At 52.2% G+C, this 16,811-nt stretch overlaps 1 protein-coding gene across 22 annotated transcripts in view; it reads left to right on the top strand.

The window, feature by feature from the left end:
• The window catches only part of Mical3 (microtubule associated monooxygenase, calponin and LIM domain containing 3), a 202,958-nt gene that overhangs the window by 166,923 nt on the left and 19,224 nt on the right, over positions 1–16,811 (top strand). For 10 of the 22 annotated variants that reach the window (XM_075982893.1, XM_075982890.1, XM_075982896.1 and 7 more), the window contains 9 exons: positions 380–442; positions 4,160–4,270; positions 5,004–5,150; positions 5,660–5,742; positions 6,711–8,508; positions 8,945–9,039; positions 13,032–13,082; positions 14,531–14,641; positions 15,600–15,693. In XM_075982893.1, the coding sequence (XP_075839008.1) occupies positions 380–442; positions 4,160–4,270; positions 5,004–5,150; positions 5,660–5,742; positions 6,711–8,508; positions 8,945–9,039; positions 13,032–13,082; positions 14,531–14,641; positions 15,600–15,693 (2,553 nt within the window). The remainder of the gene's footprint in view (positions 1–379; positions 443–4,159; positions 4,271–5,003; positions 5,151–5,659; positions 5,743–6,710; positions 8,509–8,944; positions 9,040–13,031; positions 13,083–14,530; positions 14,642–15,599; positions 15,694–16,811) is intronic. The other 12 variants (XM_075982902.1, XM_075982904.1, XM_075982903.1 and 9 more) reach the window with 3 other exon arrangements.

A 16,811-nucleotide genomic window follows, 5' to 3' on the forward strand; every position in this document is an offset into this window, starting at 1 on the left:
GCCACCCAGGGCTACCTGTCCTGTAAAACTCTGAGTCTGTAGAAGATCATTTCCAGTCCGCAGGAACATTAGGCCTTCGTGTGATGTTTTCGTTCTCTAGGACACCAAGATGAACCGCAAGACGGGGACAAGGACAACTCAGCAGTCCTGGTCAGAGCTGCCCTCTCTCTGGTTCTGTCCTCTTTCCTTGTCCCAAATACCTGTCACAGGCTAGCATCGACACACACACACACACACATGCTGCTCAGTGCCGGGTGGCCCTGTCTTACGATGTCTTGGTTCCTCATCCTCTGTTTTGAATTTTAGGACTGACTCCAGCTCTCCCTGCTGAGAACTTACCAGTGTTTAACTCTGCATTTATACTCTCTTTTAAATTCAGTGACCGGCCTTCCCTCCGTACGCCGCGCAGCAGTCCAGGCCTGGCTGGAGACTGTCTCCGGAGGTAGTCTGGTGATATGTGACCCCCCCGCACCCCGTTCATCATAACCTCTTTCTCTAGGCGGCTCCGCTGGCATATCTTAACTCTAGGACTCAGCTCCTGTCGCTGCTGCATGCGAGGGCAGAGCCAGTGGGCGGGGCTCATGCATGCCTAGTCAGACAGCCCATCTGCATGGACCAGAAGTGCATCCTCATCCCAGGCAGGCTGGAGACCAGCAGTGGAGATAGGGCAGAGCCTCGCTTTTAAGAGTTACCGTTAGCAGTTGGATATGAAGGCCAAAGTGAAAGGAAGCTTTTGTTTTGTTTTGTTTTTCGAGACAGGGTTTCTCTGTGCTACAGCCCTAGCTGTCCTGGAACTTCCTTTGTAGACCAGGCTGGCCTCGAACTCACAGAGATCCATCTTCCTCTGCCTCCCTAGTGCTGGGATTAAAGGTGTGTGCCACCACAGCCTGTCAGGAAGCCTTTTTTGTTTGGTTAGTTTTTGGATTTTTTTTTTGTTTTTTTGTTTTTTGTTTTGTTTTTAAAATATTTATTTATTTATACATATGAGTGCTCTATCTATATGTATGCCACCATGACAGAAGAGAACATCAGATAGAAGAGGGCACCAGATCTCATTATAGATGGTTGTGAGCCATCATGTGGTTGCTGGGAATTGAAGGAGTAGGCGTGCTCTTAACCACTGAACCATCTCTCTAGCCTAGTTTTTGTTTTTTGTTTTTTGGGGTTTTTTTTTTTTTTTGAGACAGGGTTTCTCTGTGTAGTCCTGACTGTCCTGGAACTCACTCTATAGACCAGGCTGGCCTCAAACTCAGAGATCCACCTGCCTCTGCTTCCTGAGTGTTGGGATTAAGGCGTAAACTGTCACCACCTGGCTTTCTTTTTCTTTTTTTTTTTTTTGTGAAAGAAGCTTTTTATGAAGTTCTGTGCCTATAGAATGCAGCTGGGTAGCAGTGGGTGTGGATTGAAGTCGTGTAGCGTTCCGACACGTCAGAGGAACAGTCAGAACAGGAATTCCTGGAAATTTTGCCTCAGGGGAGAGGCGAGGACTGGTGGACACTGCCAATGCTGAGCTCTGTGAGGCATTGCCCGGTGGCACCTGAGCTGGGTCCCCAGACTAAACTACAGCATCTCAGTGTGCAGGCCAGAGGTGACCTGAGGAGTCCGTTGTCTGCCTTTGTCGACCTAGAAACCTGTTTCTCAAGGAAAGGGTACCTGGCGTCTGGGGTGGGACAGACAGCCCGTCCCATACAGGGTGTCTAGTCCTGCCTAGACACGGGCTTCTTCCCAGGAACCCCCCAAAAAGGAGACAGCACACGCACGCACGCGCACACACACACACACACACACGGTTGGGAACCCGTGTCCTAGCAGTCACTTCCAGGACCAGTAGGGACGATGCTTGTGGACCTTTATCGTCCTTGCCCTCACACACAGCTGAAGTAGACATTTTGGCGGGAGAGTCCACGGGTGAGAGAGGACTTGGAGTCTAGCATGACTAACCCCGAGTTATCATTCTTTGAGGCAGAGGAAGGAAGAGCGAGACTGAGGAGAAAGGATGTCTAGCAGGCAGCTGAGATAAATGGCCACTCCCAGCTTCCGTAGTGTGTGGCTCCTCACTTGTGTGGCGGCTTTCAGCACAGCGCTCCATCTTAACCAGAATTCCATCCCTCGGTTTCATCGCTCTAGCCGCGTCTCCGCACACATCCGCTGCTGCTGCTGCTGCGCCAAAGCTCTGAGTGTTTGCTTGTTGATCTGTGTGACCGCCTTTTCTTCCGAGGAATTCGAGGCGTGTGGGATCCCCACCCTTCCAACTCTGCAGCAGGTGTTTCTCAGGCACACTGGGAAGGACCAAGAGACCAGGCCAGGCTGGCCGAGGCTGGGCCAGCCGGGGGAACCAAGGAGTGGTCTCCTTCGTGTTTGCTTCCAGCTTTCTTGCCAGAGAGACTGTGGTTACCACCTCAGTGCCAGGCACTCGAGCAAGCACGTTGTTCACAAAGGCCGTCTGCAGTGGGCCCAGATTCTGTTCCCAGCAACCTCTTGTTCCCCAGCATGGCAGATGCAGTGATGGTCTCGCCAGCCGAGTACAAAGCCTAGTTTTAAAGCAGGACCCAGGGTGTTGTTCAGTGGGTGTCCGTGTCTCCAATGTCCCAGTCACACATTCTCTGGTGAACATCTTCGTGAGCGTCCCAAAGCAACATGACTACTTGAAGGCTTTAGACCTGTGGGAATACTTGAGTGGTTTTTCCCCAGTATTCAACACAGTGAATGTTGTTAGCGTACGAGAGTGCCTTGGCATTGCCCCCTCCATGGATGGCTCTGGTGTCTCAGAAAGAGCAGGTGCTGAAGCTAATTGTTCAGCTGCTGCCACTTCCGAAACCCCACGCTGTCTGCCATTCCCCAGCATGTTTGCCATAGTTCTCTAGTTCATCTGGGCATGGTGGCACATGCCTTTAATCCTGGCACTCAGGAGACATAAGTAGGCAGATCTCTGAGTTCAAGGCCAGCTTGGTCTACATAGCAAGTTCCAAGCCAGCCAGAGCTATGTAGTGAAACCTTGTCTTAAAAAAACCAAACAAGGAGTTGGGGATTCAGCTTAGTGGTAGATCACTTGGACAAGCACAAGGCCCTGGGTTCAGTTCTCAGGAAAAAATAAAAACATAAAAAGGTTTTCATAGATTTGAATTATCATTTTATGGATTGTGTGCTAAAAATAAGTATACAAAAAATTGTGCAGTGTAGAGAATTAAATCAAAACTCACAGAACTGTCTCCCCCTACATCAAGAAATATAGCATTCCCAGAATCTTCACAGTGCTGCTTCCTACTCCCAGCCCCAACCCTATCCCCAGGATCCCCTCCCCAAGGGAGCCTCTTTCACAGGTTTTGTCAGCACCTGAGCTCAGTGGCCTGTGCTGACTGGGAGCAGAGCAGTAGGTTGGCCTGGCCTCTCCCCCTTCCCCTCAGCTTTGAGACAGTCCAGATGTGCTTTGATGCCTTCCCCTTGTGAATCAAAAGCATTGCCCTCAGGCTGACAGCATCCCCAGGCAGAGCCTCTGCAGGCCCAGGCGAGTCCCAGGTGCCGCTCAGCTCAGGGTCCGTCTGCCTCAGAGTGGATGAAGTGAATGCCTTACTTTATTCTGTGGCCCTAAAGAGCCATTCTTGAGTCCAGAAAGGGAGCTTGACATATCCCTTCAGGTCCACCCTCTTGCTTTAGCAAATTCTCAGTTGTCTCTGGATAAAGCATCGGTCTCTCCATGGAGCTGAACATCAGAGCCCACTGTGAGTCGCTTGACCCTCAGACCTAAGCTTTGTCACCCAAAGGTGACCGTGAGGAACAGCCCCTCCGGCTGCCTCAGGATGAGGAGTGACTACCTCATGGCACATGAAGTAGCCAGCACTGGGCCTGTTATATAAAGTCCTGTTAAGAGTTGCCGATGGCCCCACAGCATCCCTTGATTGTGACTGGCTGGAGGATCTCCGGCAGCAGCCTCTGGAGGAAGAGGTGATACCTCCAGGCCAGAAACTGTGCTTCTCCCTCCACATGGCCCTACTAGAGTGGAGAAATAGCCATGGTACCCACGCTGCTTATAGAGCGCACTCCATATCTGTCCGGGGCCTCCCTTCTCCCCGTGGCCTGTGCATCACTACCTTCTGCACCCTGCACAGTTATTTGTCTGTCTGTCCTTTGCTTCCCGTCCATGAATGTCTCTGCTTTACAGCCCCTCTGGATGAGAATGACCTAGAAGAGGACGTGGACTCGGAGCCAGCGGAGACTGAAGGGGAAGCTGCAGAGGATGGGGACCCTGGGGACACTGGTGCCGAGCTGGATGGTATGGGGCCCAGCCTTCCTTCTGCACTTCTGTGACCTCCTGTTACACATGGGGAACAGAACCAGATTGGGTGGAACTCACAAAAGATAGCAAAAGTTGAGGGGGACAGCTGGGGTAGGGGTAACTCTGGGACTGGAGAAAGAAACAGGGAAATGAGTCCACGGGCACCCCCAAAAGGGTTTTGGTGGTGGTTTGCCTCTGTCACAGCCTCTTGTGTCCTGGTCACTGTGTTGTACAAGTAATCAAATGGGATGGGGAGCTGGCTCGGTGGGCAAAGTGCCTGCTGCACAGGCGGGACTGCGTGAGTTCAGCTACCTAACACCCGTGTGAATGACGCCGGGCACCGAGGAGGGTGGAGCCTGGCCAGCCAGTTAAGCTGAAAGGCAAGCTCCAGGTTCAGGGTGATCTTGTCTCAAAAAGCTGAGGTAAAGAGCAATGGGAAGAACCATTGTCAACCACTGGCCTTCAAACAGGTGAGGATAGACAGACAGACACACACACAGCAAAAACACCACAAGTCTCCACAAACCCCACACTCAGAAGGCAAGATGGATGCCTTGTGTTGGATTTATCTCTGGTAAGAGGCTCAGTTTGCAGGGACTGCGCACCCAGGTTAGACCTCACGCCACGGTGAATCATCCTGTTGAGATTTCTCTAAGGAAACAGGACACAGAAAAGGCACACAGCCAGAGCTCAAATGTGTAAAACTTTGTATCTCACCTACCTCCCCCAGATCAACACTGGTCTGATGACATTCCTTCCGACGCCGAGACGGAACTTCGCTTACAGTGCCAGGCCAAGGCGAAAGCCGAGCTGGAGCTGAGGGTGTCAGAGAACGAGGAAGAGAAGCCGCCTGATACACCAAAGCAAGAGGAGAGAGGTAGGGGGCAGGAGGAAAGACTTCCAGAATGTCGCAGGGCATGCTGGTAATACCAGTGAGGCCTTCAGAATAGAGCTTGTCATGCCTAGCCCTATGGGTGGCTAGGACCCTAATCATGCCTGATCTGGGCCTTGCCTGTCTGGGGCCACAGGTCTCTAACCTTTCCTTGGGTTGTGTGAGAACACGAGAATAAAGACATCACAAAGCTCAAGGCCCATATCATAGCCACCACACATAATGACCACAGTGCCACCCAGGAGCACACAGGGTGCGGCAGCACCCTCCTTGAGTCCCTTCATTTGGTTTTTTGTTTGTTTTTAGAATAGCCTAAGGGTAGACCCAAGGACACAGTGCAAGTTACCCTTTTCCAAGTCCCTGCTCTCCTTCCTCAGCGAGGGGCTGGCTGTAGTGTGAGACCCTCTGTGGATCTGGCTGTTCCTTACCCCTAGTATATGTAGAGCAGAAGGGACTTAACTCCTATCGTAAACCTCCATGTCCCTCCTTTCCAGGTCCTTCCCAAGTCTCCAGCCCTAGCCAGTCACCTCAGAAACAAGCCATTCTGCTCACCCCAACCCACAGCCCTGAGGCAGAGGTAAGTAGGGCTGGGGACAGGGTTGTCAGTGGGACCTTGAGACCTTCAGGAGACACGACCCCATCTTAGGGCCCATGGTGTACGCTCCACAAAGAGAGGGGAAGCAGCCCTATAGCCGCCTAACTTTGTGAAATTCTAAAAGTTTCCTTTCTTGTGCTGTGAACGGCTGTTGATGGCATGCAGGTTCAGGTGCTGCCTCAGTCCTTGTGCATGGGCAAGGACTTTTTTTTTTCTTTATTTTTAAGTTGATATGTATGCATCTATAGTTTATAAAAGGTATGTTTTTTTCCTTATGTTAAAATAAACATATAACTTTTTAAATGAAAACCATGCCTTGAGATCACCAGAACCACCTTAGAGAGTGACCAGGAATGTGCCACGTCACTGTCTGAGGGTCTTAGTCTGGGAGGCACCACTTGCAGGGCAGACTTGGAAGGAATCAAAGCCAGGCCTTGGTCTCTGGGGCTCCAGGCAACATGGTGCAGCCCAGTAATTGACCTGAGAAGTGAGCAGCCCTGGGGTGGGTATTCTAAGGGTCTGTGTGCGTCTCCATGGTTCCTCAGAGGGACAGTGTGGCCAAAGAGGAGGACTGTGCTAAGTAATGACTTTAAATCCTTTCATACATTAGCCCCACGTTATCCCTCGGGGACCCCAGAGCTCGAGGTATTGTGGGTTGTGATGAAAGCCAAATTCATTAGTGCCCTTGGCAGTGTTCACGTGAGTGGACTAAGAACCCAGGATGTGCATGAGATGAGCCATCCCTGAAAGCTCACCCCCCGCCCCAGCTAAGTGGAGAGGTTTGAAACGTTAATAAATGGAGCAGAAAATGAGTCCGCCCTCTGCAACCCTTTGAGTAATAGCCGAAAGGATGGACAGGACTTTGATTTGCTTCAACCAGTGTAGGCCCCTTGAGAGAGAACGCTCCCTGAGGGAAGGTGCTGATTTCACTGTCTCTTCTTTCTGTGTAGGGGGCCCAGTCCCCACTTACCTCTGTCACCACCAAGGTGAAGTCCCCCGAGGAGCCCCTCTTCCCTGCACCTCTGCTCCCCAGAGAAAAGCCCAAAGCTGAAGCCCCCACAGATCAGAAGACTGTGCACTCGCCCATCCGATCACAGCCTGTGGCCCTGCCGGAAGCCAGGACACCTACCTCACCTACCCGCTTACAGCCAGAGTCTCCACTGGCCCCTGCCCCACCGCCCTCAACCCAGCTCCCCATCTGTTCCCAGCCTCAACCTTCCTCAGATGCTTCTATCCCATCACCCTCCGAGTCCCCCATACGCTTCCAGCCGGTTCCAGCTAAAACATCCACCCCCTTGACCCCACTCCCTGTGAAGAGCCAAGGAGACCCCAAAGACAGACTCAGTGGCCCTCTGGCTGTGGAGGAGGCCCTGAAGCGGAGTGATCTGGTGGAGGAGTTCTGGATGAAGAGTGCCGAGATCCGCCGCAGCCTGGGCCTCACTCCTGTGGACCGGAACAAGGGGTCGGAGCCCAGCCTCCCCTCACCCGCCTTTAAGCCAATATCCCTAAAGTCCTACTCGGTTGACAAGTCCCCTCAGGAAGAGGGCCTTTGCCTTCTGAAACCTCCATCTGTTCCTAAAAGGTTAGGCCTGCCAAAGTCAGCTGGTGACCAGCCCTCGCTGCTGACCCCAAAGTCGCCCTCTGAAAGGGAACTGAGGAGCAACCAGGAGGAGCGAAGGGACCTCTCCAGCAGCTCAGGCCTAGGCCTCCATGGCAGCTCCTCCAACATGAAGACCTTGGGCAGCCAGAGCTTCAACACCTCGGACTCTACCATGCTCACTCCGCCTTCTAGCCCACCCCCACCCCCACCTCCCAATGAGGAGCCTGCAACCCTGCGAAGGAAGCCCCATCACACTTTTGAGCGCAGGGAGGCCTCGGTTATCCCTCCTCCTCCTCCTGCCACATTCATGCGGCCCCCACGGGAGCCAACCCAGCCCCCCAGGGAGGAGGTCCGGAAGTCCTTCGTGGAGAGTGTGGATGAGATCCCCTTTGCTGATGATGTGGAGGACACTTACGATGACAAGACCGAGGACTCCAGTCTGCAGGAGAAGTTCTTCACACCCCCCTCCTGCTGGTCCCGGTCAGAGAAGCCCCTGGCCAAGGAGAATGGGCGGCTCCCTCCCCTGGACCGCGATGCACAACCGCAGAAAAGGGGGCTGCCTCTGGTCTCTGCAGAAGCCAAGGAGCTGGCTGAGGAGCGCATGCGAGCCCGGGAGAAGTCTGTGAAGAGCCAGGCACTTCGAGATGCCATGGCCAAGCAGCTGAGCAGGATGCAGGCCATGGAGCTGGCAGCCTCCAGGTCCCGCATAACTCCATCTCAGGGCAAGGAACTAGGGCCTGAATCCACCAAGCGCTCAGGCTTCCGAGGTTCCCAGGAACCCACTCTGAAGCATGAGGCTACTAGTGAGGAGATCCTCTCTCCTCCATCAGACTCAGGAGGCCCTGATGGCTCTGTCACCTCCTCTGAGGGTTCCAGTGGGAAGAGCAAAAAGAGGTCGTCCCTCTTCTCCCCCCGCAGGAACAAGAAAGAGAAGAAACCCAAAGGGGAAGGCCGACTCCCAGAGAAACCCAGCCTGGGCCTCCCAGAGGAAGTGGCTGCTAAGCCCAAGTCCCTGTGGAAGTCGGTCTTCTCCGGGTACAAAAAGGACAAAAAGAGAAAGAGTGATGAGAAGTCCTGCTCCAGTACCCCGTCCAGTGGTGCCACGGTGGACTCCGGCCAGCACAGGCCATCTCCGATTGTGAGAGCAGGTATGCGTGGCCGAGGGAACTCACAGGAGAGATGTGGGGAGTCCCTTCGCAGTCATTCAGTTCACCACTTCCCTATGCCGCTCCTGCAAGGCTTCTTAGAAAGGAGAGCAAGCTGTTCCCGTCTCAGCCTGATCCACTGCATGAAATAATGTTAATGCCAACTTGAAACTAGATGGGTAGATTCCTTTTGGTATCCTTCCTGAGGTTGCATGACCCCAAACATGGGCCTGATTTTGAGTGGGACGGAGAAACGTCTTGCTAAGGGGTCTTGAACAGGTGTCTAGAATGCTGTTTGGTGTTGGCCCATCACCTTTGGGGACAAGCCCGTGTCTCCTTGTGTAGGAGGGGATTCTTAAATAGAGAACCGCCTAAGGCTGGCTTCCTTGCAGCCTGAGGTGTGGCTGCTGTCTTCACTTAGCCTTTTTTCACCCTTCAGAGCTGCAGCTCCGGCGTCAGCTGAGTTTCTCAGAGGACTCAGACCTGTCCAGCGATGACATCCTTGAGAGGTCTTCCCAGAAGTCCAAGCGAGAGGTAAGTGGGCCAAGTCCCTGAAGGACTTCAGAAAACTGGTGACAAAATGTCAGTTTCGTCTCTGGTAGAGAAGCAGACCATTGGGGTGCAGAGCCAATGTCTTCTCTGGTCTCCTAGCAGATAGACATTGGAGTGCTATGCCAGCCAACAGCAAATGCCACAGACTGGTCTCTCGGGCCTTTGAAATAAGCAGCTGGGGATATTGCCTCAGTCTGAGGAAGTCTGGGTACTCTGTTGGTTAGGTGCCTGGCATTACACTGTGAGCAGTGTCTTCCAGGGCCAGACAATGGGAGAATAGCTGAGGTACTGCTTGGGGTCATGCAAGTATGAACTGGGCACCAGGCATGGATGGGAGGTAGACCAGATGGCTTCCTCAGTAATCCCTAGGAATAGACCTGGCCAAGCTGACTGCCTGGTGTATTTGTTAAATAGAAGGATTTTTCTGTTTTAAGAACTGACCCTGAAGCACCACGGATTGAAAGCATTGATGCTGGGTCATCCACTGGGGCATTAGCACCTACCAGTGGCCACCCCCTCACGTACCTTTTTGATGTGACTTCTCAAGACTTGGACTTATATGCTGTCCCCTCTGTCAAGAGCCTTGAACTGTAGAGCAGCCAGGGCAAACTGAGGTAGCTCTGCACCCCATATGTGTCTGATCGTTGAGATGGTATCGCCCTATTACAGGTCCATCCTCCAGCCTGTCTCACTCCCTCTGGATTATTATCCAGCAGACTAGGAAAAGTCAGTTGATTGGTACTCATTCCCCTATCTGCATTTTCATCATCGCCTTCTGTTTTATCTCCCTGGGCATGACGATACCTCATTCTCTACTCTTCTAGTCACCAAGAAGCACAGACCGGTCTTCCTTCTCAATCTCCTGCAGCCAGGCCTCATTGCTTGCACCAGGAGTCCGAATGTAGGACCAGGAGTTGTGTGCTCTCCATGGGGGCTCAGCCCAATGTGTTGCTCCTGGGTATGCCCACTGAGGTCTTCCAGGCAGTGGCACTGGGGCTGAACCAAGGATGGTGTGTGGGTGTGCACATGAGTTTCACAACTCATCCCAACACTGGGGGCAGGTACTATCTTAGAGACCTGAAGGAGCCTGGGCAGAAGAGACTGTGACCCAAAGTCCCCTTGGCCTCCATGATGAGTGTGCTCATGTTGAGACGGTACGTGTCACATTGGCCAGATTTTCCATCTCTGATTGCCACTGTGACATCTTGCCATAGTGGGGGGGGGGTGCTGGATGCCCCACTGACTATGCCAAATCCATCATCTTGGTATAGGTTCCCAATGACCACAGGTATGAAGAGCCCAGGGGCTCATTACCATAGTTATGTGAACAAGTGAGCGCCGCCATTCAGATTCCTAGAACAGCAATGCCTTGGACACCTTATGCACCAGGTGCACTCCACAGCGACAAGGTCATTCTCTAGTAGGCACATAGGGAATGCTGAGGACAAGCAGGGCCTGGGCAGTGGCAAACATGGCTCTTAGGATGATGTTGCATCTCACTGAGTGAGGGCAGGACATGGTAGTTCTGAAAATATGGAACCCACTGGGCATGGCGATTTCATGCAACCCTAGCACTCAGGAGGCCGAGGCAGGATTGCACAAATTCAAGACCAGTCTGGGCTACCTAGTGAGTTCTGGGCTGCCCAGAGATACATAGCAAGATCCCGTCTAATGAACAAAGGTAGGTGGGGGAAACACATACAGAACCTACAGTGGAGAACAAACCGAAGCAAAACAACCATAAAATCGTAAGGACACTTTGGAACTCTCAGTCATTTGATGGTGAATGGCAAGCGTAATATGTATTTTTTTTAAATGTCATCCATCATCAAACTGATGTCAAGTTCCTAGCAGGTGGCACTACGGTAATTATTGAGAAGCTGTGTCTCTTCTGAGGAGGAAATACATGCCAAACTTCTAGGGCCTGGGTCTCTGGTGTCTAAAGACAGGTGTGTAAAGGTCACACCCTGACACTTGCTGCAGTACCACCATCGGGGAATCGAGGTGAAGGGTGTTCCAGCAACGTGGCTTCCTCCTTCAGTGTTTCTGGGTTTGAAATTCTTCACAATGAGAAGTGTCAGGATCGGGGAACCAAGAGTGAAAATTGGCTTTTACTTACCTGGAAAAGGAAGCCTCCAGCCACAGTGTATGTAGTATGTAGTGTGTAGTATGCAGTGGAAGCTGGTCCTCTTTTGTTTCACAGCCCCAGGCCCTGAGTCATGCGTGGGTGTGGTTTCCATACTGATGCACAAACACATAAAACCAAGACCTTGTTTTTCCTTAAATGTCTGTTATGCAAAAATAAATTATTCAGGGTTTGTATGTTTGTCTTCACCTGTGTGCAAACACATGTATGTAACATGCATGTGAAAAGCTAGAGGACAACCTTGAGTGTCATTCCTCCAGTGTCTGTCGCCTTTTATGTGTGCATGTATGACAGAGGTCGCCATTTAGTCTAGACTGGATGTCTGTCTGTACAGACAGTCCTGAGAGATGGGATCCACCTGCCTCCACCTCCCCGGCTCTAAGGTTACAAACACACTCCATCAAGCCGAGTTTTCGTTATTGTAGGGTTTATGGCTCAAACCCTACATTAAAGTCTTCATGCTTGCAAAACAAGTACATAACTAACAGATTGACGTTCCCAGCCGAATCCAGCTTTGTCTAGCCACCCAAAGCCCTGCCAGCAAGAGATAACCTTGTCAGCCTCTCGTTAGCCTCTTTCCTTTGCTTCCCTCTGACTCGTAAGTGCTGCCTGGCCAGCTACTTCTCTGTCACTGAGGCTCACAGGGCCTGCCCAGCACTCTACCAGCCCCGTGCCCTGCTGTGTACCCCTGCAGCAGCCAGCTCGCCACACTCTCAGCCCCACTCTCCCCCGTTTACCCAAGTATGTCACGATTCACCTCCCTGTCGCTGCCACTGCCAAGTTGGTACCAGTTCCAGCAGTGGGTAAATTAATAAAAAGAGGCTGCTGTGGCTGCTGGCATTGGCGGCACCCGCAGACAGATACACGTGTCAGCAGCGCTCTTGAAGTGTGTCTGCAAAGGCCACTGGGGACCTCCGCTGTACTTTTCCTGTTTAAACTGCCCTGTTCTGCATGAGGACTTCACTTCCACTCTGTGGGGGAGAGGATGCCTGTGCGCAGAGCTAAAAGCAGCAAATTCGTTTCCCAGCCAGCATGCACATGACATCCTGTGTGGGTCCCCACTGTGCCTCCCTCAGCGTCCCTCTGTTCTGCACACCAGCCAAATTCCAATTGCTTCCATGCCTGGGTCCACGGGGGCCCTGTAGGTGCTTCATACGACCCATGAGAAGACCACTAAAGCAAAGGAGACTGGCCAAGAGCAGTGTATGAAGTGAAGAGGTTTCCATGGCTACCTGAACACTGGTACTTTCTCTGAGTCACAGTGGTTTATGCCACTTTGGTTCCCTTCGCTGGGTATAATTCTGAATTAGCAAGTTTGGCTAGTCCCAGGACAGCTGGGTCTCACATTGTGACCTGTCTGGCCCTGCTCGAGAACACCGCCAGGCTCAAGAACCTGTCGAGAGAGTGTGTAAGGGTCGGTGCCCATTTCCTGCCTGTAGCTGCTATTCTCTGCTGAGCGTTCAATGGCAGGAACATGAAGGAAGGGGCGGTTATGGGTGAAGGGGGCCCAGTCACCACACCGTTCAACAAATTGGGGTTCAACGAGGAACAGACACAAGATTCAGGGTATGCTGCTTTGTGAATAGAAGAGTGAACCCCCGCTCTATTGAACAGTGTGGGGTTTGATGAGACTCAGCTGATAGGGTCTACGCCCCGGGTTCCATCTTGTGCAGTCTTGTGTGGCATTGTGAGGAACGATCGTGTGATTAAGTCTTGTGTTTGTTTAAGCCTCTAACTGATTTTGTTCCGTTTCTGTATTCCATTTTCATTTTTAATCATCATTATCATTACTGTTCTGTTTTGTTTTCCGTTGCCATCCCCTTAAAAGTCGATTTATGTACCACACGCCTTGGCATTCAGGAGAGCCTATTCATCAAAGGTAGTGTCTCATTCCCGCTGGCTGGTCCTCGTTGCATGCCTGTCTGTGATTAACCACTTGGACAGCCCTGCTGGGCCCTGCAGCCACGTCCTCACTAACTGTCATACGTGCATGCAGCTGTCACAGTCACAGAAAGAGGAGGAGACGGTCACTCTCCCCTTGGCTGGATTGCATGTCACCAAGGGTGGGGGCAGAGCTGCCCCTGTGGGTCTGGGTAGCCCAGCAAGGGGTGGTCACCACCTCCACTCTGAACCCTTAGGGCACTGGGATGCTGTGGCGATCCTTCTACCCATTCACTTGATCTACTGCTGTCATTTGAGCTCCTTGAGGAGAGCTGATGAGTCTGGACCCAGGTTGAATGGAGACATCTCCTACATCTCCTTCGTGGTCAAAAAGTCTATTGGGGTTTTTTTTGTTTGGTTGGTTTTTTAGAGGAAATAAAGAGGGTCTCACAAAAGAGGACAGTCCCCCACTTGGTGCTTTTCGGTGGCTGCCCAGAGCGTGTCCCATCACCGAATGCTTGGGAGTGTGGTGGCCCGTGTGTACAGGTGGCTAGCACATCCATCCGTATCAGCATGGGACTTGCCCAGTTGCTTCCTGCAAGCCCACAGGCACCACCCCAGCTACCCTGCCAGGTCATTTCTACCCCTGCGTTCCACCACAGTGGTTGTCTCTGCACACCCAAGCAGTCACCGCCACTGTTCCTTTCTCAGCCTCTGTTAGTCTGAGTTCACCAAGATATAAAATGGAGGCATGCATGCCATCTCTCCTTCACAGGTTAGCTACTAAAACCGGTATGACCCCTCCTGCCTAGAGAAAGGAATCGCAAAGAAGACGGAAAAAGAACCCTCACTTTCCAAACATTTTCTTTTTCCTGTATGCCTCAGAATATGAGGCCTAGGGAAACATTTTACTGTGGTTTTTGTTTTTTTAAACCACCACAATGCCTTAAAAAAACCACAGACATGCTAGGTGGTGGTGGCACATGCCTTATGGTCCCAGCACTCAGGAGGCAGAGACAGGAGGTTCTTTGTGAGTTCAAGGCCAGCCTGGTATACATCGTGAATTCCAGGACAGCCAGGACTACACAGATAAATGCTGTCTTGTGGGGGAAAAAAAAATAAGCAAAAATAAACAAATAAAAAACCCAGACACACTTTTATGGCGGTTATGACCTCAGTGCCAAAGGAGTGTGTCTGTCTGAGTTTTATTCTTCTAACACTCACCCTCAATTAAACCTCTTGTCCCTGCCACAGAGGTAAATGTCTCTCACATTGAGGTCTCTGGCCTAGCCTCAGCAGAGGCGCCTGCACCCGCCATGCCCAGCTGGCTGCCAGGCAGCAGCTCCCATGTAGGGGATAGTCCTCCTCGTACCCTCACCAGCTTGCCATCCAGACAGCCTCCACCTGCATGCAGCTGGCTTAGGAGCCCTCTCTTGCCCTCTCTAGCCCAGAACCTACACAGAAGAGGAGCTGAGCGCCAAGCTGACGCGACGCGTGCAGAGGGCAGCACGGAGACAGGCCAAGCAGGAGGAGCTGAAGCGGCTGCACCGAGCCCAGGTACACACTGGCAGTGGGACACCGCGTGCAGGTGGGCGTGGAGTAGCATCTGTGCGCCCAGAGGGCCTCATCTACAGCCAGGAAGGTGAAGAAGCCAGGGCAGAAGCAGAGAGGGGCATTCATGGCTTCCAAGACGACAACCTCAAAGTACTTGAGTTTCACGCTCTACAGAGGCCAGTCTTTGTGGCACTCTCTACAAAACAGACGATCCCTGCTTTGAGTTTTCTGAAAGCCTTGGTCTAGAGTGGATGTAGAGTCAGCAAGTTCACTTGTAACTGTAGTGTCAGGGGTCAGCTTGTGGTCCTGACCTCTGCTCTGGTGTCAGGGGTCAGCTTGTGGCCCTGACCTCTGCTCGGAATAGTCTGGGATTTTATAGGGAAGCTCAAAAGGACCTCTGGTTGTCAGCCTCCATCCTCAAGCTGCACAGGCTAGTCCAATGGTTCTCAGCCTGGGGTCATGACCTCTTCTTGGGGGTCATCTAAAACCATCAGAAAACAGGTATTTACATGATTCATGACAGTAGCAAAATTAGAGTATATTATGACACAGTAACGAAAACAATTTTCGTTCGTGTGGTTGGGAGTCACCACAACATGAGGAACTGTATTAAGGGGTCGCAGCATTAGGAAGGTTGAGAACCACTGTCCTAGACTGTTCTAGACACTTCTTTACTAACTTATCGAGACAGGACGTCTAATTGCTCCACCCAGTGCTTTTACAGCGTCCTTGCTGTAAAGGTTCAATTAAGTCATTTTTCAATACTTTTGAACTGTTCCAGGGAAAGATAATAAGCCCCAGGATCCAGCTGCGTGCAGCCAGCACAGCACACTGGCTGTAATGCCCCATTCAGAGTCTTAATAATGCTTATCTCTCTCCCACCTTGGGCCTGCAGCTTGATTCTCCTCCTGGAAGCTAGAGGTAAGAAAAGTCTGGAAGCTTATGTTCTGTTTTTCAATAGATCATCCAACGGCAGCTGGAGCAAGTGGAGGAGAAGCAGAGGCAGCTGGAGGAGAGGGGCGTCGCGGTGGAGAAGGCCCTGAGAGGCGAAGCAGGTACTGTCCAGCCTCCTCTATGAGGAGGCTTCTTCTCAAGAAGAGAGCCCTTCTTCCTTCCTGAGGTGGGCGGCACCTCTTCTGAAATTCAGCTCCTTCTCTATCAGGGTTTTCTGAGTCTTTGGCATCGTTAAGGTCTGGTGTTTACCATGTTCGGGCAGCCCAGACACCCAGGCCCGCTCCCTGGCCCGTTCCTCAGCTTGCTGTTGCCATGCAAAACAAAATCCTGGGCCCTGTCACCTGTTGGTGGCACGCCCTGACCTTCCTCTTCCTCTCCCTACCATATTATCTAAAAGAAAATATCAGGGAATGAGGGAGATTGTCCCACAAGGAACCATCACAGAACTGCACTGAACAGGCCTCAGCCTGCTCTCCCAAGTGCTCCTCCTGTCCTCAGTTCCCTGGGCTCCCTCTAGCCTGAGCTGCACAGCCAGAGCCTGCCTCCTCTCCCGGGTGGGGTTTCTGGCTGCCCCTGCACTCTGGTTTCCCTGGGTGAGCCCAGGCTTGTGTCCGCCAAAGGCTGGTCACTAGGAGCAGTCTCGGACAGGCTTGTGTCCGCCAAAGGCTGGTCACTAGGAGCAGTCTCGGACAGGCTTGTGCTTGTGATAAGCTCTTGGCAGCATGGAAAGCTGTTACAACGGCCACGTGGTCAGAACCTGCCAGGCTTGATACAGGTGGGTACACAGAAGATGAGGTAGCTGAGCCATCTCTGGGTTCAAGGTCAGCCCAGCTTCAGGCATGGAATGATTGATCTCTGCTTCCTTAAGATTCAGGCCTGGAAGGGGGCCCTCTTCTCTCTGCAGGTGGCCACTGGCCTCTGGGTCTAGCATTCATGATGGAAAGCTACAAAGAAGGGACAGGGCCTCTTAGTTTTTCCTTCTAGACACAGGAAAGCAAGCTCGTACACCTCCTGGGCAGGCAAGCCAAAAGAACTAGTAGGTCAGACAGGGCCAGCCATTGCCTTGTGGGCTTTCTGAACACTGGCCAGTGGTCTAGCCTCGAGGTGTGGGCCTGAATCCAATTTTGCAAGTGGAGTTCCCAGTAGAGAGTCGGGGCAGGCACAGACACAACCCTTCCTTCAGATGACCCTCACGTGAAGACGAGTGTCAGCTAAGAGG

Source organism: Microtus pennsylvanicus, chromosome 8, assembly GCF_037038515.1.
Source record: "Microtus pennsylvanicus isolate mMicPen1 chromosome 8, mMicPen1.hap1, whole genome shotgun sequence".
Taxonomy (NCBI): domain Eukaryota; kingdom Metazoa; phylum Chordata; class Mammalia; order Rodentia; family Cricetidae; genus Microtus; species Microtus pennsylvanicus.